This window comes from Alnus glutinosa, chromosome 10 (genome assembly GCF_958979055.1).
Source record: "Alnus glutinosa chromosome 10, dhAlnGlut1.1, whole genome shotgun sequence".
NCBI lineage: Eukaryota > Viridiplantae > Streptophyta > Magnoliopsida > Fagales > Betulaceae > Alnus > Alnus glutinosa.
Genome location: NC_084895.1, coordinates 2,473,354 through 2,500,180, shown reverse-complemented (window position 1 = coordinate 2,500,180; position 26,827 = coordinate 2,473,354). Strand labels below are relative to the sequence as shown.

Genomic DNA, 26,827 nt, shown 5'->3' with positions numbered 1-26,827 from the left:
TATTTGTGTTTATTCAGTTAGCAATTGTTGTTGGTTATTAGTGGTTTATAGTTATTAGCTGTTAATAACCGTCTCAATTGTACACTCGTACCTGCCATATCTTCAAGCTGAAGGATTTTGGTGTAAGACCTTTTCTGCCCTTTGAAAGACAAGCGTTGACCAAAATAGCAGCTCGATTTTCAGCATAGCTGTTGGATTCGATCACCCTTCCATCGCCATGAGATAGGAAGAGAGGAAGGTAGCGATCAAGATCGTCTACAATTATTTGTCCGAATTGTAGATGATTCAGATAGATGGTTATGAGAGAACACTTGTAGGATTTACCTGACCAAATAAAAATTGGGTTGCCCAACCACTTATCCGTTCGAGCATATAATTGTAGACGATCTTAATTCGAAAGTAGAGATTATGATCCTCTACAATTATAAAGAAATTGTAAATACTCAAATTACAAAATTTAGATCGTTTATTTACATTGAAACACTTAAAAAATGACATTTATTAAAATTGTGGCATGTTATCAAGGCATAAAAAATTTTCCTTACAAAAGAGTTCTTCATTTTTGTAGAGATGTTTGTTCTTCAAAAAATCAAAATACAATTTTTGCTTAAATTTTTTTTACAACATACAAAAATAAAAACCTAAGAAAAATATAATCCTAGTAAGAGCATTCCTAGCAGCTTCCCTTCCCTTTCCCTTCATTTTTCTTAAATGTAGGGAATAAAATTACTTTTTGCTTCCTTATCAAAAAACACCCCACAGCAGATTCCCTTCATTTTTCCCTATATCATTAAAATATTACTTTGTTACTTTTACTTTAATTAAAAGTAAGAAAAGAAAGAGATAAAGTAAGAGAGAGATTATAGTTTTAGAATAAACAATTAAATGGGAGGTGAACAGTACTTCCTATTGGGAAGCACTGTTCACTTCCTAGGGAACAGATAATTATAGAAAAGCTGCTGTGGAATAATTTTTTTGACCTTTTAAAAATTTTTCCTAAATTTTAGGGAACAGAACCCTTGTAGAAAAGCTGATAATAATGCTCTACCATATCACTTTCTTTATAAATGACATTTTTGAAACATTTCAAGGTAAAGAAACGGTCTAATCCATGTGCAATTACTCTTCTTTACTGACCTTCACCGGCCTCTGCCAAAAGATTTGAAAACCCATTTTGGGCCTTGTGTTCTGACTGAGGTGAGGGCTGATTTTACATCCGCACAGTAGTCTGGTTAAAGGGTCTTTATCTCCCTTCCTTCTTCGACAAGCCATTACCCATGTCACCCGTTGAATTGCTGGAAGAGGACTGGTGTTCCCTAGCTTCTTCTTGTTCCTCGACTTCCTCCCGCCGGTGAATCTGCTCCTATTTTTAGTCGATTTTTTCTGGCAAAAAGAATAAACATCTCCTATTTTTAGTTATATGTTAAACCTTGCTTGTCTGTAACATAGAGTAAACGAGAGAGCATGGGAGAGGAGGGGAACACATGGAGCCCAGATCATGAAGATATTTTCGTGCGGCTACTTGTCCAAGCAGTGGACCGTGGAGGCATTTCTCATGGCTCTGTAGGCAGCAAGACTTGGCCTGAAATTTACAACGTAATGCTAGGGCTGACAGACCTGGAGTGGACTTTGGACCAACTGCAATCCAAATACAATAAGCTAAGAACTGACCATAAAGAGTTCTCAGAACTCTTGACAGATAAAACTGGTTTTGGGTGGGATCCCATTTCCAATACTGTCGTTGGCATGGAAGCACAGTGGCAAAGTTACTTGAGGGTAAATATCTAATCCTTACGATTTATACATTTTTATACAACAAAGTTTAAATCCATCATTGAATTTGTGGTACAGGTGAATAAAAAGGCATGTCGCTTTCGCAAGGAAGGTTGCCGCAACTACGAGCAATTAGGGATTGTTTTCAACCGTTCCAAAGTGACGGATGTTCTCCGGGAGGAAGAAGTGCTCACACACCATATACGAAGCGGTGAGCGGAAGAGTAAAGGTAAAGGTAAGCAATGTGTGACAGACGTATCAATGGGGGTCAGTAATAGATCTTTGAGGAGCTCTAAAAGTATGGTTGATGCGGAACGTTACATCATGTTCAAAGAGATTACAGAAATGGCGAAGGCGAGAACAGAGCAGCTAATTATCAAGACCAACCAGCTTAAGGCTTCGTCGGGTGTCAAAAGCGCCGGCATATCAGACCATCCAATGGCTCGCTGCGTTGATTTGCTCAACGAGCTGGCGCCGGAGTTTCCTGATGAGGTATATTGTAAGGCAATGAAGGAGTTGATGAGTGAGCAACTCCAGTGGGCTTTCATTAGGATGACTCCCCATTGTAGAAGGCTCTGGTTATCAACGTTGTTGCCCTAGGACTCCTGTTTCTGCTACTTTGGTTGTCCTGAATCCTGATGTTGCTGCTGACTGCTGTATGCTTGATGTTGTGGTTTTTATCCAATTGTGTTGTGGGTTATTTGATTTTGTATTATGTTGAACTTATTTGCTCTTCTGTATGAGCAAGCAATGGCTGTAAATATGTCCTTAACTCTTTGCTATATGTGTGATCTTTATGTAATAGTTGAATTTGTGATCTTTATGCTCTAAACTTTTAAGTGTCACATCTTGTTTAAAAGTTTTTTTTTTTTTTTTGAACAAACACCTTCTTCATTACCGGAGCAAAACGCCCGGAAACCACCCAAAAGGGTTACAATGATTAGAACATACACAAATCACAGAAAAGAAGGCATTACAAACGCCCGTAGGCGAAGCTGAAACAAGGCCGGCGGCCGAAGGTAGTGAGTAGAGGTAAAGAACCTCTAATCACAAAGCAAGGGAAAACCCTAGCTTAAAGCAGCTACCAAAGGCCGGTAGACTGTGAAACAGGGAAAGAATTTACAAACAAAGCAAGAAAAGCTCTAGAATACAAGCACAGGAAAACAAACAGCCGGAGAATCCAAGCGCGTGCGGAACACTCGGCTACTCCGGGAACCCCCCAACAACGGACGACCTCCAGAAAGTCCATATCGGCACCTTGCGAAGCCGGAAAAGCAAGCCATAACCCGCACGCGCGGGGGCAGGAAGGGAGATCCCCGGCGTGTGCTGATCACGCGCCGACCAGGTGAGAGCTACACGACCCGCCAGGAAGCCAACGAGGCTGAAGAGGACCGAAGACCGCAACAGGAAGGTTCATGTCGAAAAAGAGCCAACCGAGGTTAACAGATCTGTCTTTGAACACCATCTCCGCCGGCCATTCTCCAACACCCGTCTATCTCCTCGAACCAGAAACCAAAAGCCTTTGCTTGCTCCCAACAAAGACAAAGAAAACAAAAGAAAGAAAGACAAAAACAAAACAACCTCCACCGGTGCAACACTGGGAGGAAAGAAACTTCTGGTTTATGATGTTGTTGGAGTCATTTATTTAATGGACTATTTGGTTCGAAACTTTTTTAATATTCTAATCGAGTTTTATCCAAAAATTTGAAAACTCACATCCAACTTGAATAAAATCCAGATTTAAATATTCAAATATTCAAATGCCATAATTATTTCAATCATTACCAATTTAATAACACATTACCAATCAAATATTCAAATATTTGAATATTCAAATATTCAAATGTCAATAATGTGTTAGGTATGCCACACATTAATTTTTATAATATCAATTATTATATACAACTTTTCATACAATTCAATCATTTTCTATTATTAAAAAACATTTTTTTCTAATCTCAAAAATATTTAAGGGATAATTGCATCACTGGTACTTGGGGTATGCTATAATTACGAATCACTCCCTATGGTTTAAAAAATTCATGGAAGGTTTTTGTGGTAAACTATAATTACAAATCGATCATTGAAATCAAATTCTGCTAAAAAATTTCATAGATTCGGTTAAATGCCACGTCAGCACCATACCAAACTAATAAGATGGCAACACGTGTCCATCTGAATAAAAAAAAAATTAAAAAAAATAAATGGTTTTTTATTTTTATTTTTATTTTTATTTTTAATTTTTAATTTTTCTTTTAAAAAGATAAGTTTATTTATTTATTTTTTAAGAAATTTAATATCAATCATTATACACAACTTTTCATACAATCCAATCATTTCCAATCACTTCCTACTAGTTACCATTAAAAAATACTTTTTTTTTTTTTTTTCTTTTTCTAATATAAAAAATTTAACATCCAAACACAAACTCAAAAAGAATCTGAATTCTATTCAACATCCAAACAAATTTTTATTGCCTCAAAATCCGCAAACAAATTCATAATATTGTTCTTATTCAAAAAATTCAACACCCAAACGGATCATAAAGTGTTCAAAAGAATTAATCTAGGTTTACTTTTAAAAGAAAAAAAAGAAAAGAAAGAAAGAGTGCTTCATTATAGGGTACCGAATTATGAGCCTATTTGACTTAAAGATATTGAACTTTAAAACGTCTCGAACTAGGGTATCCAATTTTTAAAACGACTCCATAACAGGTACTCTGTTAGGATTTTGCCGTTAAATTCTGCTAAAAATTTTAAAATATCATTGTGTTTATTTTTTATAATATAAATTTTTTCAAATATTCAGGTATGAATATTTTTGTAAATTTTGTTAAATTCTAACTAACAACTAAATCATAGCAATTTTTTTTTTCTTTTTTTCCTAAAAAAAAAGAGGGGTATTTTGGGATTTGACAAAATTTAATAGCAAATCCTAACGAAGTATTTGTTATTGAGACGTTTTGAAAATTGGATACTCTAATTTGAGACGTTTTGAAGTTTAGTATCCTTTAAGTCAAATAGGCCGATAGTTCGGTGGCATTAAGTAAAGTTCTCCAAAAAAAAAAAAAGAAGAAGAAGAAGAAGAGTTTTCTTATGAGAAGTGCTATACTTTACAATTTTTTTATTTTATTTTTTCCCAAAGTTAATTTCTAATTGATGTGTCATGGATAAGATCTACTATTTTGAAAAATGTCTCACCATCTTATGGGATGATGACACATTGTTTGAAAACCACTTTAAAGATAAAAATTTGGAAAGTAGAACATTTCCCTTTTCTTATTAGAGCTACTGCCCTTAGGCCTGATTGCCCTTTTTCCCGTGGAATGCTTTTTCATATAAAGCTACTTTCATTAAGGAGGCCTAATATGCAGGGGACGTCGGATTACTGTCCCCCAACAGGCCATTTAAAGTAAAAAATTTGATTTTAATATAAAAGGGGGTGCTCGGGCAGAAATCATTTCCCTTCATTGAGTCATGGGTTACAAGAGCAACCCATGAATTTCAAAACAGTTGCACAGCCACAAATGGCAGTAGCATTTGTGCAAAGAGATCGAAAGAGAGAGGAAGATAGTCAAGTGCAAACATATACACACCTATGTTGGCTTGTAAGGATTCTGTTGTTGAGTTTAGGAATTCTTGTATTGTGCTTCCTTCCTACGGTGGAAAGGGGAGTCTGCTTCTAATTAGTGAGTTTGATACCATTTAGAATATGCTTGCTGCCTTTCTTGGCATGTACCGTAGGCAATGTACTTCTTTATTTACCTACTTTCTTTTGGTGTCATGTTTTCCCACTTCACATTTGAATATGGTAGACAAGTGGTTACGGTTAACGGTTATTGCTGCTAACTACAACCGCTTTGGGCAGTTATTGAATTTTCATAACTGCAATCACTCCACCCTAAGCAGTTAGCGATTTTAAAATAACAGTCGGTTAGTGGTTATTAAAACTTATAACTATACCGCATATCCGCTTTTTAGAAATGAGTCTATTTTGGGTGTTTTGGGGCTTCTTTGAGCATCTTTTTAGGGCCTATTTTAGATGATTTTGAGTCTTTTTTAAATAAGTAGAATGCTTCATAATATAACAAAATTTATCTTGAAGCAAAATTTCTCCACATGTACTCTGTATATGCGTGATCCCCAACACTTACGTCAGTTGATATGCCACCCGTGACTATGGCTCGCCATTTCCACCATCCTCATTTCCTCTTTCTACAAAACTTGTCCAAGGCTTTCACTTCCAGTTGCTCCAACACTACAAAAAAAACAAAGGAGTATTTGGCGATGACCTTTTGTCGCCGCTGATGGTTCGACGCTAATGATCAATAGCGGTGACCCAACATGCTGCTGCTATTGATCACTCAACAGTGGTGACTTTAGGCCCTGCGAAAACTTTTTTTTGTTGCCTCTAAATGAGTTTTAACCAAAATCATGTGTCGCCGATATTTCTCTATCAATAGCAGCAACAGAGCTACCGCCGTTATTGACCTATTGATAGTAGCAACCAAGTTGTTGCTGCTAGGGGTCAACCAATAGCGGCGACACCCGACCAAGATGTCGCCGCTATTTAGTCAGTCAATGGCAACGACTTATTGGGTCGCTGCTATTGGTCAAGCAATAGAAGCGACCAATATGTTACTGCTAATTAACCAGTCAATAGTAGCGACTTGTTGGGTTGTCGCTATTGGTCAAGCAATAGCAGCGACATATTGGGTTGTCGCTAATACCATTTAATTATTTTTTTTTTTAAAAAATATTTATATATATTTTACATTCATGTATTTAAAATATATATAATTATCTGCCAAACTTGCCATTAAGCTCCTACATCATACAAGTGTTTTCGCACCGTATTTGAATAAAATATGATTTACATTCAATTAAAAATATGAATACAAGAAGCATATATGTTCAAGCCTAGAAACTAAAGTTTACATTAGACATAAATTACATAGGGATTTCAACCCCAAATCTCTAAACTAAAACATTCCCTTGCATGACAGTAATAGCTCTTCCTCGTAGTAGTGTGCTATGCATGATAGTATATCCGCAAAAATGAACATCATGATCACCCAAAACTGAATGGATAAGGCATGGATATCATTTAAATTTTGCAACAAGTGTCAAATTTACCCAAGTTATGCATCACAATATACTTTAAGTAGCAAAGTAGTCAAATTTTATGTATGTGGGTGCAAAAAGCATTTGACTAAGACTTTAATGTTTTTTACGCCTTCTTCACTTTTCTTACACGAAAACAGCAAAATAAGGTACTACAGCACTTGAGAATGCATGAATAAGTTATAGCTTTAAAGTTTAGACATGTCATACCTCAATAAAAATTTCAAGAAACCTAGTGAGTACTATATATACCACTGACACCTCAGTATTTATATTGAGGTGGTGTACTCATACTTTTATTTATACTGATGTGGTTTACCCCACAACTGTACAAATGCTAATGCTTTGGCTGGAAGTTTAGCGGATGTAGAAGGCGATCCCGTAGCACAATATTTGGGGTACTATGACTAAGGCATATAGTTGGAGTTGTAGTGATGTGGAGTCAAGTGTCCCCTTTTGATAGACTTTTGTAGTTGGCTCATGTCCTATACGAGACTTGTATTTTGTAGAGCCGGTCTTATGGGTATGTAATTAGTTTAATATGTATGGAAGCCTTAAACAAATAGACGTGTAAATAGCTCTTATTGTTGATTAACAGTTATGTTTATATAGACGTATTTTTGCTTCGATATATATTCCGCTGCACATTGATTATTGTATTCTTTTTAGATGTAACTCTGATTATCAGTATATGTTATGTAACGTGTACCGTATGTTGGTTGAGCGACAAATAGTCGTGCCACTGCGATGATCCGTTTTTATTTTTCCAAAAAAAAAAAAAGGGTCATTACACGGCGAATAGCCGGTGCTGAGGAAATTAGTCGGTTGGCGGGGGGTTGACAGGTTGAATTTCTTGGCAGTGACCTTGTGGTTTTTCAAATTTTCGGGTTAGTGCATAGTGGGTTTCATGGTTCTTCAGCAGGTTTAGCATATATGGAAAAATACCCACAATACCCATATCAAAATTCACGGCAAATAGGTTTATCAGAATAAACAGTATACGACAATGGAAAAAAAATACACATATCAAAGTTCATGGTTTTTCAACAATATGTGAACAATAAATTTAATTATATTCACAAAATAAAATACTGGATTCAACAAAAAACTTAATGCTAAGCAAAACAGCATAAAGGTTGCTCTGACACCACATGTTAGCATTAACAAATGCTATTATGCTAAACTAATAAGCAGCGAAAAATAAAAGACAAGATTCAATGTTATCTCTATCCTTCTTTGTTTAAGCGTTTTCACGAATCTCTGAAAACAAAATTATAATTTGATGTATCTTCTAACCTATGTCTTACTGAATGGCCGTACTGATGGTGTACACAACTTTTTATTTATAGGCTAGGTCATGGACCCTTAAAATTGGTATACAAACTTAATTGTTCCTCCCATCAAGGAATAATTAATTATAAATTGATTTGATATCAATTTATTGATTCTATTAATTACCATACTGTGCACCATATATACGATCTATTATTAAATATAATAAATGATATATATATATATATATGTGTGGCATATAGGCTACTTAAGGAATTGAAGATAAATCTTACATATATGTTTTTATTGGTAATGTTGGTTCTGTTCTTTCTGATGTTAGAAGTCACAAATTTAGGACAATATTTGAGAGCTGTTTCTGTTTTTGAGCGTATTCACAAATTTAGGACAAATTTAGGAATAGATGTTTGTTGTATTTGAATTGATAGTTTGAGATTGTATTAACTTCAAGAAAAATCGTGGTTGATGTGGATTATGGCCGAGCTTGGCGCTTTCACTTGATCTTTTGCTACTACCATTTGTCCATTTTGTTTCCTCAGAGATGTGAAGAAAAAAGCATATATTGTTGGATACGTTGTACCGAGTAAACAACTGGCTATTGTTGCCATATTATGATGGGAGTTACTGCAAACAGACATATGGTTAGAATATGTGATGATATGAATGAAAATTAATCGAGAGAGCTTTTTGTGTTGTTGAGCATAAAGATTGAGTTAATATTCTATCTCATATAATATATCGAATGGTATATATAGTGCTTGATAGAGTTGAAATTTGTTGGCTACTTCAGACATTTCTTCCATTCCGACACTCTTATTTTATATTTTTCGTGTGCCAAGTTAATAACGACTTCACGTGAAATCACACGAAGAATGAAAAAAATAAAAAAATAAAAAAAAAATTCAAATTCCTGCTAGCCAAAACAGGTTCTTTGCCGAGGCATAAACTAAGAGACCATTTTCTTGCAGAAAGACGGATCGACGGTGTGTAAGTTCCTTTAGGTTTTTTATTTTTTTAATTGAATAAGGAAGAGATTACTGGAAGGATCGTTTCCACTCTTGATTCGGAAGGAATGAGTGAACGAACCTATGAACAAAAAATGGGTGAATTTCCCAACAACAAAGGCGGACCTGCATAGGGGCCAGGGAGGCCCTGGCCCCCGCCCCCCAGCCCCAAAATTTTTCCAAAAAAAAGATTAAAAAAAATAAAGAAATAAATTTTACCCCTTAATTTTTTTAGTTTTGCCCCCTTAAAATTTTTTGTTTTCAATTTGACCTCTCCATTTTTACAAGCTTAGGTCCGCCACTGCCCAACAATACTGCAAAAGTATTGTTAGAATCCAAATATTAGATTGCAGAAGAAAGAGACACCAACACAAATCCAGTTACAAAAGTCTTCTCTAAAAGGAGACAATAACCCATGTAACATAAAATAACAGAAACAAATAAACAACTAAAAAAATCCAAAAAAGCAGCAACTTCGGCCTCTAGCGAAGGAGAGGAGAGCTCCATGCAAGTGAGCTGGAGCGTGAAATCCACGTGCCGACATGTGAAGTTAAAGGCATTAGTAATTCAAAGTAATTTTTTTTTTTGTAAGTAGTAATTCAAATTAAAGTAGTTGGTAGATGCTAAAAAAAACGCTATTGTCCTTTTTTTTGAAATGAAATCCTAATCTCATTAAATAGCAAGATTACAATAGTCATTCTGGATACAACCCGACAAAGAACTAGGAAAATAGTCAATCCACGGCTGGTGGAGAGACATAGAAACAGCAACCTACTTTTATTCTTTCTCTATTTCTTTTCACTTATTTCAAAAATATCAAATCAAAAACATTTTAACTTTTTTACACTTTTTATATTACATCAATTATATTTTATTATTATTCAAATAAAAAAAATTCACTACAAAACAAAACCTTTTCACTTTTCTATAAAACATTCTCAAATTTTATTTTACATCAATCACTTTTTACTATACAACACACAAATATTTCACAGCACAATTAATTATCAAACAAGCCCTTAGAAAGATGAGAAATAATGTCACAGGCCACTTCCCCATAGACACCGGAAGAAAAATCGCTCTTCTTCAAAGCCTCCACAATCACCATAGAATCACCCTCCAGTGTAAATGACCGAATACCCAGCGTCCGTGCAAGCTCAACACCTTTTCTTGCTGCCAGTGCTTCAGCTAAGGTTGAATCCGAAATATAAGCCACCGTCGAACACATAACACCACGAACTCCACCCAAATGATCACGGGCAACCAACCCAATTCCATTAAGCTTCTTCCTTCGATCCACAGCCGCATCCCAGTTAATCTTGAACCCATTACACGGAGGTGGAGACCAGGTAACGTGAAGCTCCCCAATTCCCCTTGAAGGGAGGACATGAACAACCTGAGATGCACGAAAATCCTCCAGACCCTCATTGGCACTTTTCAACAAACACCTAGGATGCCAAACTTCTCCCGCAAATACCACTTGATTCCTGCGAGCCCATAATTTGTGAGACACCACTCCAAACCATTCAAGTTCCGATTGATCCAAGAGACCCGAGAGGTACTCAAAAATACTAAAAAAAGAGCCAGTCAGACTTGAGCATTTCTGGAGCCGACGACAACCCTCTGCCCAAACTACTCTAGCCGAATCACACCACCAAAGTAAGTGTCCTGGGGTCTCGGCTTCTGTCCCACACATTGGGCAAAAAGGGTGCTAGGGACTGAGCTAGACCGCCTTCTAACATCCAAATGATATGCACTCTTAACAGAGAAATCACCCGTAGGAGTTCCAGCCCATACCAACCGATCCTGCAGCAAGGGAGGACAAATCGCCATTGAGCAGATGTTTTCCGTTGCTGGTGAAAAAATATGCTTGAAGAGGGGGATATTGCACCAATTTTCCTGTAAGTTAATCAATTCCTCTACTTTTGCTGTTATAGGTAGAATCTGAACTGTATCTTGAATCATAGGAGTTGGAGTAGAATTAATCCACCGATCACCCCAAATTCTAACATTTGCACCATTCCCCACCCTCCACATTAGCCCCTCTGATAGAGTTCTCTAGACTGCCAAAGGCTCCTCCAAGCAAAAGAAGGCCTACTCCCCTCTGTGCCCGATAGAAGGAAGAAGTTGGGCTTGGTACTAAAAAGGATATATAATGGATCATCATCGCCATTGTCATCAACATTCAAGCTTTTGCGAGCGTTGAGGTATGGTGAACCCCAAAAGTAATCATCATGGTTTCTCTCGTGTTAAAGGAGTCTCAAGATAGCCTTGCTCAAACAGTTCATGCCAGTGATGGCTACGCATTGTTAGAATTAAAGAATGCTCTAAATACTCTACCCACTGGTTAACTCTTCATTTACTTCACTATGCCAGAACTGAGCAATTGAGTCTCTCTCATGTCATCACCAAAAATTATTGAGAACTTGAGAATTGGGGATGCTCTGAATTAACAAGGTATGTTCCCTTCATTTGTATTTCTATAACTCTGGATTTTGCACTCAGCCCTTAATTCTTTGTGGATTCTTTTACAGGGCTACATTTTATTGTCAATAACGAAAGTTGGAATCAAATCTTATAAACTGCTTCCTTTCAATTTCACTTCTATTGAGTATTTTTCTGATTTTTAAATTTTTGTTCAAATAGAAAAATAGAGACAAGTACATGAACGATTGGCCTCATCCACCCAGTTATTCTGCATATGTGTTTGATGACTAACTTATTTTCTTATCAATACTTTTAGGGGATTTTTATTGTACAACTTCTCTGTTTCCTCTGTACTTTTTTTCTTTTTTTAATGGTTGCTCATACATATTCAAACCCTTAAAAATTCAATCTTTCCTAACCTGATTTGAAGCATAAACCTACTACTTTCTTTTTCCGTTCTTTATAAGCTCAAAGCCATGATCTTTTGCCTACACTTTGGTACCGATTAACCTTATGTGCTACTATCCTACATCGGCTAGGTTGATAACTATTGGTGAACTACAATTAAGCTGTGTGTACACTAAATAGGTAACACAAGAAACTCAACACTTTTCTACTTGAAAAGAAAGTTATTTATTACATTCAATATCCAATAACTAAAGCATTTAGTTATGGTATTACCTGAAAAGACTGTAAATGGGAACTAGGAGGCGGATGAAGCCAAATCTGCTCTTTTTAATGCAGGGTTTTATTTGGTATCAAAAAACATTTCTAATTGTATTGCTGCACTGTTGTGCTAGGATGCGGGAAGAGGACTATGTTATATTTGTATGCATAAATTATCGATATCATCTGATGCACATGTGTGTTGATTTTCTTTTTCAATCTAGTATATATGCATGTGTTGTTATTTCTTTTTTGATTCAGATGTTTTGGTGTTTTCTGATGAATAGGTACTAAAAGTTCTGTGGCGACTTGTGGACCTTGTGAAAGTGTGGCGCCAAATCGGCATCATGGGGAAAGTTGGGTTTCTTTTTCCTTTGTTGGAAGTGTAGGTTCTTGAATCACCATTTTTACTGTACCTGTTCTCCTGAAAGATGGTACGTGGGGACAAGGTAATCAGTGTCAGCAAAGTATTTGCTTGTGGCTGACTTGATCTATGGTAACAAAGTGGCAAGCTGCATAAAATATCCAGTCGACACCGAACCAATTGGAAGCTATTACTGGTTTTTTATTTCTTCAATTATCAAAATGTTGAGATGAGAAACTGAATCTGGGCTTGGTGACATTATCTGTACAAGTGCCATCATGCCATTATCTAGATCAACTAATAAGCCATCTTCCAATAGGCTTGTTAATTGTGCTGAAACAAACTGGTTTAAGGGTAAATCATGCTTATAGACACAAGGCTTGAATCAGTTAACATTCTACAAGCTCAATCTTGATTCTTGATTTGCAGCCTTGGTAAGAGATTGGCCTCTGGGATACATGGAGTATGAACTATTTACAAATTCAATGGAAAAAAAAAAAAAAAAAAAAAAAAACACTTTTGATGATCTGAGCTGACATACACTTAAACAATGATACTTGTTTTCATTATTTTGTTTCAAGAGTCACAGTTTTCAGTTTCGCCTGATGCATATTCTTTAGATAAATTTTCCAAAATATTTCACAATTCCTTATATATTTTTAGTTTTCTGTTTTTATATCTATTTACCAATTAGTTTGTGTAAGCAAGTTTAAAATTCATTGGGTAATTGCAACAGAAATTAATCATTAGCTTATTATAAATTTGATGAGAAGTGAGTCCATGAAGGGTAGAGAGAAATTATAGATCCTAAGAAGTACTTCGAAATTCTTGCAAGCAACAAGGACTTAAACCAATCCCCACCCACCCTTGTTATTTTTGTGTATTTGATTCTATTGCCTGTGAAATTCAGTACCATAATCTCTCTTTTTACAAACTTCTCTTTTATTTAGCTGCATTGTGAACGCCGAAATGGTATAAACCTCCTTTTGGTGTGTCGTTTTTGCTTTGGGGGCAAGCACTTCTCCTGCATGTGTTCCAGTTAGTGATACAAAGGTATATTGATTCGTCAGGGTCTCTTTGTGCTCTTACGATCAACATGTTTGATCATTATTTCATCTTTGTGAGGTCTATGTGCGCAACTTACTTACTGAAGACAGTTTGGTCAGTCAATTGGCCAAATGTGCGTTCACAAGTACACAACCTAAAGTCTACTTTTGTTTTGTTTTGTTTTTTGTTTTTTTTTACAATTTTTGTAGGATTGGATGACTACTGGACAGCTCTAATCCCTTTTCATTTCCAGATTTTCTTTCCCTTTTCAATTTTAGATAATCAATTTATGTGGCGTTTTTGTAAACGTACTGTTTACTCGATTATTTTCTTTTCTCTTCTATAGATTTTCCTTAATTTATGTAAGGAAGACAAATTTTATTTCCACAATTAATTTACAAGCTCAATGATACTGAAATTTGGGTTTTATTTGGATTATTGCAGATCACCAAAGCCAATTTTTGTTCCAAAATCATCTGACAGTTGTTCGAAGTGTAGCTCATCTCAAAGTAATTGTAAGAGAAGACCAACAAGAAAGTAAGTATTTTTATACTGACATATATGTGCAATGTCTTATTAAATCCTTTGCTCTTTCATAATTCTGATCACAACTAGCTCTAACTTTCACCTTTTCAGTTTTCTCCTCACATTCTTTTGAAAGAGATCTACACTTGCATAAGTTGGTCTTTGAGGAAGATGTCCTGCCAGATGGGACCAAAGTAGCATATTATTCTCATGGACAGAAATTGTTGTGGGCAGAAATTGTTGGTTGGTTCCAAAAAGGGATGTAAAATCTTTGCTGCTACTCAAAAAGGTAAATTTGCTTCTTCTGGGATTGATGTTCTGCTTCAATATTGTAGTTGCTAGAGAGGGATTTTATTTACATTTACTGAGCAGGTCAGCCCCCTCACATTTTGAAGCTCCTGTTGCAAGCCGTGAGTGTTTCAAATCATTCGGGTGGTTTTGTGATTGATGTCCAAAATCAATTGTTTACTCGTTTGTCAAATAGCATGATTCAGTTGGCAAGACCTCTGTCAAGATGGCAAGATGGAGGGGATCATTTTGCTGTGTTGGATGTCCATGGGTTTTTCACATAGGTGAGTTTTTTTTTTTTTTCTTGAAACAATTTTTTCTTAGTGGTGAAGATCCAATTACTCAGACATTTTTAGTGAATTATCTTCCGAAACTAAGGGTATTTCATGCATGATTATAACAAGAGAGGTTTTGTATTGCTAAAAAAAATAAAAATAAAAAAGAAGAAGAAGAAGATGAAAGTTAGGTCGTAGAGATATTGCAATGAAATAAGCAGATTGGCTTTCCTTTACATTTTGAATATCAAATGATTTCAAGATTGGAAAGATAAACTTTGCTGTTGAGAACCATTGCCACTGATGCCTAACCTCAGGAGTCTAATGGTTGCCAAAGGAGAACAACAATCCCTCCCGCTTCCCCCACCCCCCAAACCCACCAAAAAAAAAAAAACAACAAATTGTACTAGAATCATTATTGTCCACTTTTCTGCTCTTATTGCTTTATGCATTGTATATCTGTAATTGTTACTGTTCTTGTGAATGGGCAGTTTTTATTCCTATAATGATCAATGTTCGGTCGACACAAGTTTGGTTAATTTTTCCGTTCAGCTTCCTTCGATCTACTTGAGACGCATTTATGATGTTAATTGCAGTGTTTTCCTCTTCCAAGTGTCCCTTGTGGTACTGCAGATATTGCATGAATGTGTTCCAAAAGAAAAAATCTTTAGACTTCTTTGTTACTCAATGTGCTTGTTTTGTTTGTCATAATTATTTAGCACCTAATTGAATTTTATATGAACTGGTTTTGCAGAAGAAATATATTTTGGACTTTCCAAATGAGGGGCTTCAACACCTCATTGCTCTTGAAGAATTGTTTATCGGTTTTTGCCCTAAGCTCAAGTACATGCTAGAACAGGGGTTACCTGCCTTCCTTTCTATTCTACGAATTGAAGTTTGTCCTTTGTTGAAGAGAGAGTGGCAAAGTAAAAAAGGAAAAGAATGGCGCAAGATTGCTCATATCGAACAGATATGGATTGATCTCGAAGTGTTTGAATATGCTACAAGTCTAGCAAGATTTCTCCAATTTCGGTATGTGCACTTTTCAACCATCTAATTTTATCAATATATTTATCCAATCTCTTTTAATTTGCTTAGTTGCTATCTTTGATAAAACAGAATGCTATGCCCACTTCACTATTCTGGACATAAGCACTTGACTCATGTCACCACCTAGAATTAATGACAACTCCATAGAGAATTGGGGATGCTCCGAATTAACAAGGTATGTTCTCATGATTTCTCTTTTTATAAATCTTGATATTACTGTAAATACTTAAGTCCTTGTTTATTGGATCACTTTTTGTTGTAAAAAACAAGTGTCATATGCTTGGAATCAAATCATGTAAACAAACAGAGCAAGCAGACTTGCAGTTGCACTGTAAATTTATGGTAAAACAAAATGGCAGTTTGCCTGATATCTAGCTAGCACTGAGCTGATTGGAAGCTAATGTAATTTCTAATTCCTTCAATTATCAAAATGTTGAAATGAGAAATTGAAAAGGGAGTTTAAGTGGGTACTCGATGCTATTTTTTTATTATGGTTTTAAAAGACCCATTCGTTTGTTTGTGAAACATTACATGTGTGCTTGTTTTTATGTTGGTTGTAGGTTGTTATGCATTGTTTGAGCTACATGTGGGCAGTGCAAATAAACATTTCCCAAAGTATATTTTCCTGGAGAAGGGGAACATTCTCTGTAACTTCATGAATGCATGCATTAATGCTCGTTGGAAGAGTTTGTCTGAAAATTCATGGTTGTTCCTCTTTCAAGAAATCTACCATCAGTTTGAATTGCAGAGGTTTTGAAAGAGATCTAGGCTTGCATGAGTTGGTCTTTTAGGAAGATGTACTGCCAGATCGGACCAAAGTATCATATTATTCTCGTGGACAGGTATATATACCAATAAGATGAACAAGCCAATTGTTTTATTTAATTAATTGGATTTGCTTTTCTAAGTACTGATATGTTGTGAGCAGAAACTGTTGGTCTCTTACAAAAAGGGATATGGAATCTTTTGCACTTGCTGCAACTGCAAGATAAATTTTCAGGACAGAGAGAATTTTAATACTTGATATGTGGGAAAACAGTTAAAAAAAAAAACTTCTCAAACCATTTTGAGCTGTTTTAATGCCTTAAAATGGCTTCAAACAAACGGCTTAAATCACTTTTTTTTTTGGGTAGTGCGTGACAGTAAAAGTTAGCTTTTTTTTTTTTTTTTTACAAGTATTGATTTTCACTGCTACATCATTAAATTGTATGACAGTCGTGTACCAGTCTACTAAATAATATTACTGTTAAAACATTTTTATATAAATTATACTTAGAAGAAAACACTCATAACTTGCAGTCCATAAAACATATTACAAAAGACCCGAATGAAGTAAAGACACATTTGACCCATAAGATTATATATATATATATATATATATATATATATATATATGGATCAAATACAGTATATATACAGACTTACATGATAGAATAATATTCCCATACAGATAGACTTGCATGATAGAAAAAAACACACGGGAGGCAGTGCCACTCCCGATCTTTTATTGTAGAAGTACATGCATAGTAATTAACAAGACGCAAAATAACCTTCTTGTCTATGCGGTGAGGTGAGCATCAAGGTCTTTGCTGACATCAATTAGAAACTGAAGCAATGTGTTGGGTTCTGGAATATCATCCTTCAGCTTTTCGTATTCCAGGGTCCAATGCACCAAGCTGCCCTCACCCTTGGGAGTAGCTTGAACAACGATTACGAAGTTCTTGTACTCCTTCAGGAGATCCCCTTCAATCACTTTGAAAGTGATTGACTTGTTTGTGTCATCTGTTGCCACAATTTTCTCCTTAGCAACTTTTGCTTCCCCATCTATGGTTTCACAAGATCGACAAGAAACAATTAAAGCTATTGATAACACCAAGCTGTTGTCAAGGAAACGAGAGATATAATAGGTACTCAAAAGCATGTTAGATCCCATGGCCACCACAATACGAGTAGCGTATGCATATATAACTATATATATAACGTGCTCAAGCACAAATATATATGTGTATATATATAGTTCAAACTTAATTTAAATGTACCAAATAAGTTTCTTAAAGATAGATTCACGCTATGATATAAAAAGATGTGGGTATACGAAGTGGCCGGTTCACGAAAGATTATAATTGATATACCCGTGGGGTAAGACTAGACTACCTTATGATGTACATAGTAGTAATTAATGCTACAAATTCAACTTTTGTCTCACTCTTATATACAACTGAACTGATGTAGCTAGTATTGCGTATAAACAATATGATCAGCCTTTATTAAAAAGAGAAAAAATTTAAGAGCTGATAGATATTCCTATATCAACCCAATTGTATAGGAGTGTGATATGATTCAGTATTTAGATTTAACCTATACAAAGAGATGTAAAAGGGAAGAAAAATGCACACCTTATTTCCTCACTGTTTTGTTCAATCTTAAAACTAGAATTTGTGAATCCCAACAAGAAAAAGAGAGGTGATTAAAATGGCGTCAATGAAGAGGGACAGAGAGAATACTCGAAGAGTTAGAAATTCCAAAATATTTAGGTGAAAAAAGAAGACAGAAAATTCCAAATTGAACAAAAAACAAAAAGTTAGCTTTTGTTGAATATATTTACCTAAGCTTTGAGATAAAAAATAATAACGTCTTCTGAAAGTTTAGAACTTGGGGGAGATATTAACCAACATATTAATTGTGAGGTGAAATGAAGAACTAGTCTTAATTAAATGTTTAAAACGATGGTTAGCAATTTGTAGAGCAAATTGGTAGAACTGAGTTGGGGACAGATGGTCATGTGTGTTAGGTGGTCTTGGGCCTCTCTCAACCCCAAAAGCTACCTCATGAGAGGAGGCTTTCCCTCACACTTATAAACTGACCACCAACCCCTTCCACAACCGATGTGGGACAACCCCAATAATCTCCCCCTCACACATCGGGCCTTGAGTCAAAGTAGGGACAACCCGTTTCTCCCGCATATTATAGGGTTTGAGACTTGTTGGTAAACCTGGGCTCTGATACCAGTGTTAGGTGGTCTTAGGCCTCTTTCAACCCCAAAAGCTAGCTCATGAGGGGAGGCTTTCCCTCACATTTATAAACTGACCACCAACCCCTTCCACAACCGATGTGAAACAACCCTAACAATGTGTGATATGAAATAGGCTTACCATGGACATAATTCCAGTAGATGACAGAGCCCTCAACGCCCCAGTCACCCTCGTGCAAAGCACAACCTTGTACTTTTTCAGGAGTAACATTGGATAAGTGGTGTGGCCTGCCACTGATAACCTCATGAAACTTTTCAGCGGGAGCTTTAATTTCTACATCACCCTCCACCTTACCAAACAGAGTCATTTTTGAAGCTAGCTAGCTAGTATTACAAGCCCAACTGGTTACAGATACTAACAATACACAATAGGAGGCAATGAGCATGAGTTGGAGAAGATCAAACAGGCTTAAATAGATGGTTTTTCAGTATTAGAAAAATATCTCTTGTCAACCACTCATAGATGGTTTTTCAGTATTAGAAAAATATCTCTTGTCAACCACTCCCCTGCTGCACTCGTACAGATTATATGGCCCCATTCCTTGGGACATCTTCACGTGGGTTTAGTTGAATCTTTTCGATCTACCTTACCTGTTTAGTCACTACTGAAAAAACGTCACCCATAATCGATTTTATTAGTTAAAGATTTATAAACCAATTAACGAAAATCTAATAGATTTTTGTTCAATGATTGGCTTTGTCCTTATATGTTATTGTTACAATAATCAGCAAATAAAACCTGTATCCACTTCAAAATCTTTTTTTTTTTTTTTTTTTTGAAGGGATCTTGTAATATCATTAATTAACTGGCAAAATAAGTTCAGAATTTACGAGTCCCGACAGACATGTCGGGTAAGACTCAAACCACACTTTGTTTTGCTCAAAAGAAATAGCAAATTTTGCAAGAGCGTGTGCCACCCTATTACCTTCCTGTTTTACATGAGAAACATCCCAAGACCCAAAACCCCAAAGAATGGCACGAGTATCCGCAATAAAGTTGCCAAACTTGCCAGCGTTGTCTTCAGTATTGTTCAGAGAGTTAGTGATTTCTAAAGCGTCGCCTTCTAAAAGAATTGTTTGAATACCCAGAAAGAGCCCAAATTCCACTGCTTGGCGCGCACCATAGGCCTCTGCAATTGTTGAGTCCATAATATAAGTTAAATGATAATCATTATAAGTGCACTTATATAAGTTATTCTTTATTTGAAATTTCAATCGACAATTAAAGACTAAAATCCATATACATGCTGTTTTACTCTCATTTTCTTCATATTTTTCCCCATGAACTACCATCATCTTCCAACATGCCCCCATGAACTACCACTATCTTCCAACATGCCCCCATGTAAAACGGCAAATGACGGTCACGTGACCCGTTGACCGTTTGTTTTAACCCTCTAACTGACGGAATGGGGGAAAATGATTGTGTTTGGTAGTTGAATGCTCTATTTTGGTCGAGTTGGTAGTTTGTGAGGGCTTTGTGCAAAAGTTGGTAGTTCATAGGGGAAAAAGGTAATTACCCCTAATAATAAAAAAATGCTATTTCTCCCACCGAATTGAACGATGACATTATTTGTATCTTCCTCAATTATGTGGTCCTATTTACATGACATTGTTGAAAGAGATATCTTTGATACCTATTCTTCCTCAATTATTTGTATCTTCCTCAATTATGATAACAAATAATAAACAATGTTTTTTCTATAGGAGGACGATCATAATGCAGCTCCTCTTTTTCTATGAAAACTTTTCTGTCAAACTTGTTTAAAGTGTTTCAGACCTGTGTTTTCACCACAATTGTTGTGGAGTCCACCACAATTGGCCATATTCAATCCACCAATGGAATCCAAAGAAGATCTCTTTCTTTTCATTATCTAAAGAGAAGGAAAGAAACAAAAGAAACAGATTGTAAAGCAAAATGATTGTTATATATTCGACGTTAATGAGTTGGTCTCCACTTATTACAAAAGAAACATATTCTAAAGAAACATCACTCCAGTGGGCTGTTTCCTACTTCCTTCTTTGGTGTAAAAGTAATTCCCTGGGTGAGAAACTGCTTAGTAATTTCTTGAGTGTTGTTCATTTGTATTGATAAGAATTAATTTAATTCTAGCACATCCTTTCATAGATAGAATGAATCTAACTCCACTTCAATACCCAATTTGCAAATCTCCTTCTCTTGTCTTTCCCAACATAATTGAAAATGAATCAAGATTAAAATCATTAGAAGAGAGATCAGATTGAAAAACAAACTATAACCTTGTTCTTCAGGCAAACTCATCCTTACATATTTATAAGGGAGGTTAGGTAGGCTCATACTGAAATTTGTTTTGATGATTGCAAATTGCTGTTTTGTGGCCCTTGTTTGGTATTTTATGATTCCTCTTTTTTTTTTCTTTTCTTTTTTTTTTTCTTCTCGTCCATTGGGAGATTAAAAAATTTCCTCTACCAATCCAAAATGTCGTGTAATGGGCAATCTACCATCTAGATTTGTTTTCTTTTCTTTCTCATAAATTTCCAGATGGTCGTTTTATGATCAGTTGTTTGTTATGACCCTACGAATGAGCATGATGGATAATTTCTTTTGCAGAGATAGGATAGCTAAAGCCATCTCTCCTAATTACTATTTTAGATATGCCGCTTCTACCTCTTTTGCTTTACATACCAAAACAAAGATTTTGAAGAGCTCTAACAGTTTGTTCATCAAGGATGCATCTGGATTCTGAAGGAAACTAATAATATTTGTCTCTTTTATTTTAAAAATGAAGAAAAGGTTAATCACATTTTTGTTCTTCGAGGCAGGGTGCTCTGCACCGTGAATATTTTCTCTCTATTTATAACGTATGTCTCTCTGATTATATTATATCTTCCTCTCTTTTTTTTTCTTTTTTTTTTTTTTAAAAAAAAAAAAGAAAGAAAAAGAAAAAGAAAAAGAAAAGATGTGATTAATGCTCTGTTTGTTTAGGCGTAACATGGTTTCTGAAAAATAATTTCGGTATTTTCCGGTGTTTGGTAGGAACGAAAATAATGGTCAACCGAAAAAATGATTTCCGTTTGACAAAAAATGCTTAGTAAATTTTGGAAAATGATTTACGCGTTTTAAAAGCGTAAATCATTTTCCGTAGATGGCAGATGCAGTCGACCCTCTTTTAAACGACACAATCGACCTTTACGTTTAAGCATTCGACTATCGCCGGATTTCGACAAGCTAGATTCTAGCATGGTCAGTGCTGGAAGCTGAAAAATTATACCGAAATCCAGAGATGTCATGCTACCTTTGTCGGATTCCGATGGTACTGGCCAGATTCAAGCCGTTATGTCTAGGATCCTCCCAGAACAATAGGATCCCAGCAACTTTTGCCGGAATCTGTGTGTGTGGAGCAACTTTTGCCAGAATCTGTATGCGCCACACACACACACACACACACACATATATATATATATATATATATATATATATATATATATATATATATATATATATATATATATATATGTTGTAAATAAAATTTGATTTTTATAAATTAATATGATTTAATAAAAATATAAAAATTATTTGTAATTTTTCAAATACGCACCAAACACCGAAAATGATTTCGACGGAAATATTTTTCTAAAAAATAACTTCCCTAAAAATATTTTACGACGGAAACCATTTTACATCGAAACAAACAGAGCGTAAGTGACAACATGAAAAATTTAGAGTTCTTATAATCAAATCAAAGCACAGCCAACGCCTTAACAAGTATTTGCATGGTTTAAACAAATTAATAACAAAATTTTATATTGCTATAAGAGACGATCGTAGTGCACCTCCTCTTTTTCTGTCAAAACTTTTCTGCCAAACTTGTTTTTGTTGTTTTGGCATTTGAAGGACTCTTGATTCATCCTACATAATTCTGCCCCAATTCAGAAAGGAAACATCCAATCAGTTTCTTGCTTTCCTTTTTCTTTGATTTCATTGATTCAGTGAGATGGTTGGAGTCCACCACAACTAAAGATGATCCCTTCACCTTACCTAAAGTTGGTTCAAATATCCAACTTGGAGAGCTTACCATAACCTCATCACTTTTAGCAATGGCTGTTTTTCCGCCCCCACACACTTGATCTACCCATGCACATTAAACAAATTCTCTAAGGAAATCAAGTGATACTTACTCTTAAAATTAGCTTTTTTAACATTTTTTTATTTTTTGGTTGGAAATGAAATTTGCTTATGGGGTATCAAGTAGAGATGAAAATGATGAGACTATTAGTAGTATTCACGTCCGCATAATGCGGTTATCACTTTTAGGTATTTGTATCCATGACTATGCAGTTATTAATGCGGTTATTATCTGCTATCCGAATATGAGGTAATAAGCGTTTTGAATTACTATCTAAATCTATATGCAAAATTAAATAATGCGGTTAATAATATATGCAAGTTTAAATAAATTAAGGTTTTACTATTTATACAATTCATGATTATTAGCTATAGAAGATCATTGTCTCATATAGTAATCGAAATTTAAGTTACCCAAAGAAATGAAAAAAAGTAAATATAATGAATATTTACAGTTTCAAATTGCAGGGAGCCAAATGAGAATTTTTTTTTTAAAAAAAAGTAAAATTTTAAAAACTAAATTATAATTTTAATAAATATTTAACTACGTTTTTAAAAATATATATATTTTTTAAATAGTACATTTTAAAATCGGACTTTTGAAATTCTAAACACAAACAAACCATAAGCCAAGTAGAGAAATGATTAATGAAAAAAATTTATATATTATCATAAGCCTCTGTTCCACTCCTACTCCTACTCCTTGTTCTTCCATTTGTTGTTTAGTGAGATGGTGTGGGGTCCACCACAATTGGCCATAATTCAATCCACCCTCTCTCTTTTGTCGGGCTGGAAAAAGAAAAAAAGTCGACCGTTAATGGTACTATCACATTCACGTGGCACTTTTTCCGAGAAACTGCTTAAATTTCATATATGAGAATTTAAAAATGATAAGAATTCTGATCCTTAATTAAAATAGCCTTCGGGACACCGAAGACTCATTACATTTTATCTATATCTCCCACCATTACATGGCATTTTAAGTCGAGAGAAATGATATTTTATCACCTAAAAACATAATTATTAATTTTTTTTTTTTATAATTTTTTTAAAAAAATATTTAATTTTTTTTTTAAAAAAAAATACAAAAAATCAGACCACAACCCATCTATGTGGTTTTGTTATTTTTTGTTTAATAATAAAAAGAAGAAGCCAATAGTTATTAGTTATGTCAATAATTGTATTATCGGGTGGCAATATATCATATTTATTTTAAGTCAAACAGCATAGAGAGTAAGAACCCGATGAAAATATACTTAATTCTCAATTCTAACATGCCACATTTTTAATAGATGGCATTTTTCAAGTATTTCAATGCCTAAAAACTGCCTAAATTTTATAATTTGAGAATCTAAAAATTGTAAGGGATCTTGATCTATAATTAAAAATTACTTTCAAACATATGCTAGATTATGTTATCCATAATTACATGGCATTTTAAGTCGAACAGCCCAACAAAAGGGAAATTATTCTTTCACTTCAACAAGACAATGTAATTTATCCATCTATTCATAACGACTCTCAATTCACATCCACTTAGAAAATTATTATTTGAGGATATGTCGGTTGTGCACTTCAAAGGCAATGCCCATGAAATTTCTTTTATGTTTGGTTTGCTTTATTGTTTTCTTTTTCTTTCGGTGGGGTAGGCCATTAACAGCTTTATTCTTTTAAAATTAATCTCCTCGTGAAATGATGAAGTGTTAAATCAGTTTTCTACTTTCCTTTATCTTTTATTCCTTTGATTCAATCCACCAATTAACGGAATTCAAAGCCATCTCTCTTAATTACTATTTCACATGTGCCGCTTGTAGCAATTTTTGTTTTACATACCAAAACAAAGTGCTCTTCTCTGTTAATATTTTCTCTGTATTTAGAACATATGTTTCTGTAAGTATATTATGTCCTCCTCCTTTTTTTTTTTCTTCAAATTTTGAGTTCTTATAATCAAATCAAAGCACAGTCAAGGCTTTAAACAAATAATAACAAAGTTTTCTATATATCCTTAAAGTATTTTATAGGAGGATGAAAATAAATAATAACAAAGTTTTTCTATAGGAGGATGATCATAATGCAGCTCTTTTTTTTCTGTGAAGACTTTTCTGCCAAACTTGTTTCAAGTGTTTCAGACTTGTGCTTTCACCACAATTGTTGTGGAGTCCACCACAATTGGCCATATTCAATCCACCAATGGAATCCAAAGCAGATCTCTTTCTTTTCATTATCTAAAGAGAAGGAAAGGAACAAAAGAAACAGATTGTAAAGCAAAATGATTGTTATATATTTGACGTTAATGAGTTGGTCTCCACTTATTACAAAAGAAACGTACATATTGTAATGAAAAGTAATTTCTTTTACGTGTCCATCACTCCGTTTGGCTGTTTCCTACTTCCTTCGTTGGTGTTAAAGTAATTCCCTGGGCGAGAAACTGCTTAGTAATTTCTTGAGTGTTGTTCATTTGTATTGATAAGAATTAATTTAATTCTAGCACATCCTTTCATAGATAGAATGAATCTAACTCCACTTCAATACCCAATTTGCAAATCTCCTCCTCTTGTCTTTCCCAACATAATTGAAAATGAATCAAGATTAAAATCATTAGAAGAGAGATCAGATTGAAAAACAAACTATAACCTTGTTCTTCAGGCAAACTCATCCTTACATATTTATAAGGGAGGTTAGGTAGGCTCATACTGAAATTTGTTTTGATGATTGCAAATTGCTGTTTTGTGGCCCTTATTTGGTATTTTATGATTCCTCTTTTTTTTTTTTTTTTTTTTTTTTTTTTTTTTTTTTTTCTTCTCGTCCGTTGGGAGATTAAAAAATTTCCTCTACCAATCCAAAATGTCGTGTAATGGGCAATCTACCATCTAGATTTATTTTCTTTTCTTTCTCATAAATTTCCGGATGGTCATTTTATGATCAGTTGTTTGTTATGACCCTACGAATGAGCATGATGAATAATTTCTTTTGCAGAGATAGGATAGCTAAAGCCATCTCTCCTAATTACTATTTTAGATATGCCGCTTCTACCTCTTTTGCTTTACATACCAAAACAAAGATTTTGAAGAGCTCTAACAGTTTGTTCATCAAGGATGCATCTGGATTCTGAAGGAAACTAATAATATTTGTCTCTTTTATTTTAAAAATGAAGAAAAGGTTAATCACATTTTTGTTCTTCGAGGCAGGGTGCTTTGCTCCGTGAATATTTTCTCTCTATTTATAACGTATGTCTCTCTGATTATATTATATCCTCCTCTCTTTTTTCTTTTTTCTTTTTTTTTTTAAAAAAAAAAGAAAGAAAAACAAAAACAAAAGATGTGATTAATGCTCTGTTTGTTTAGGCGTAACATGGTTTCTGAAAAATAATTTCGGAATTTTCCGGTGTTTGGTAGGAACGAAAATAATGGTCAACCGAAAAAATGATTTCCGTTTGACAAAAAATGCTTAGTAAATTTTGGAAAATGATTTACGCGTTTTAAAAGCGTAAAGGTTGCTCTGATACCATATGTTAGCATAAACAAATATTATTATGCTAAACTAATAAGCAGCGGAAAATAAAGGACAAGATTCAGTGTTATCTCTATTCATCTTTGCTCAATCGTTTCCACGAACCTTTGAAAATAAAATTATAATTTGAGGTATCTTCTAACCTATGCCTTACTGAATTGTTGTATTGATGGTATACACAGGCTGTTTATTTATAGGTTAGGTCAGGAATCCTCAAAATTGGTATACACCGTAATTGTTCCTCCCATCAATGAATAATTAATTATAAATTGATTTGAGATCAATTTATTGATTCCATTATAATTAGGTACTATACTGTACACCGTATATAAGATCTATTATTAAATAT

General features: G+C 34.7%; 2 protein-coding genes across 2 annotated transcripts; one reads left to right on the top strand and one right to left on the bottom strand.

The window, feature by feature from the left end:
* Positions 1–1,162: 1,162 nt before the first annotated feature.
* Positions 1,163–2,618, top strand: LOC133880247 (L10-interacting MYB domain-containing protein-like). Its single transcript, XM_062319160.1, has 2 exons — positions 1,163–1,776; positions 1,852–2,618. The coding sequence occupies exons 1-2, from the start codon at positions 1,465–1,467 to the stop codon at positions 2,371–2,373; spliced, it is 834 nt and encodes a 277-aa protein (XP_062175144.1). The 5' UTR covers positions 1,163–1,464; the 3' UTR covers positions 2,374–2,618.
* A 14,442-nt stretch (positions 2,619–17,060) lies between these two features.
* LOC133880638 (MLP-like protein 31) lies at positions 17,061–19,288 on the bottom strand. The gene is made up of 2 exons (XM_062319620.1): positions 18,985–19,288; positions 17,061–17,656 (listed from the first exon to the last, which is right to left on the bottom strand). The coding sequence occupies exons 1-2, from the start codon at positions 19,169–19,171 to the stop codon at positions 17,391–17,393; spliced, it is 453 nt and encodes a 150-aa protein (XP_062175604.1). The 5' UTR covers positions 19,172–19,288; the 3' UTR covers positions 17,061–17,390.
* Positions 19,289–26,827: the final 7,539 nt, after the last annotated feature.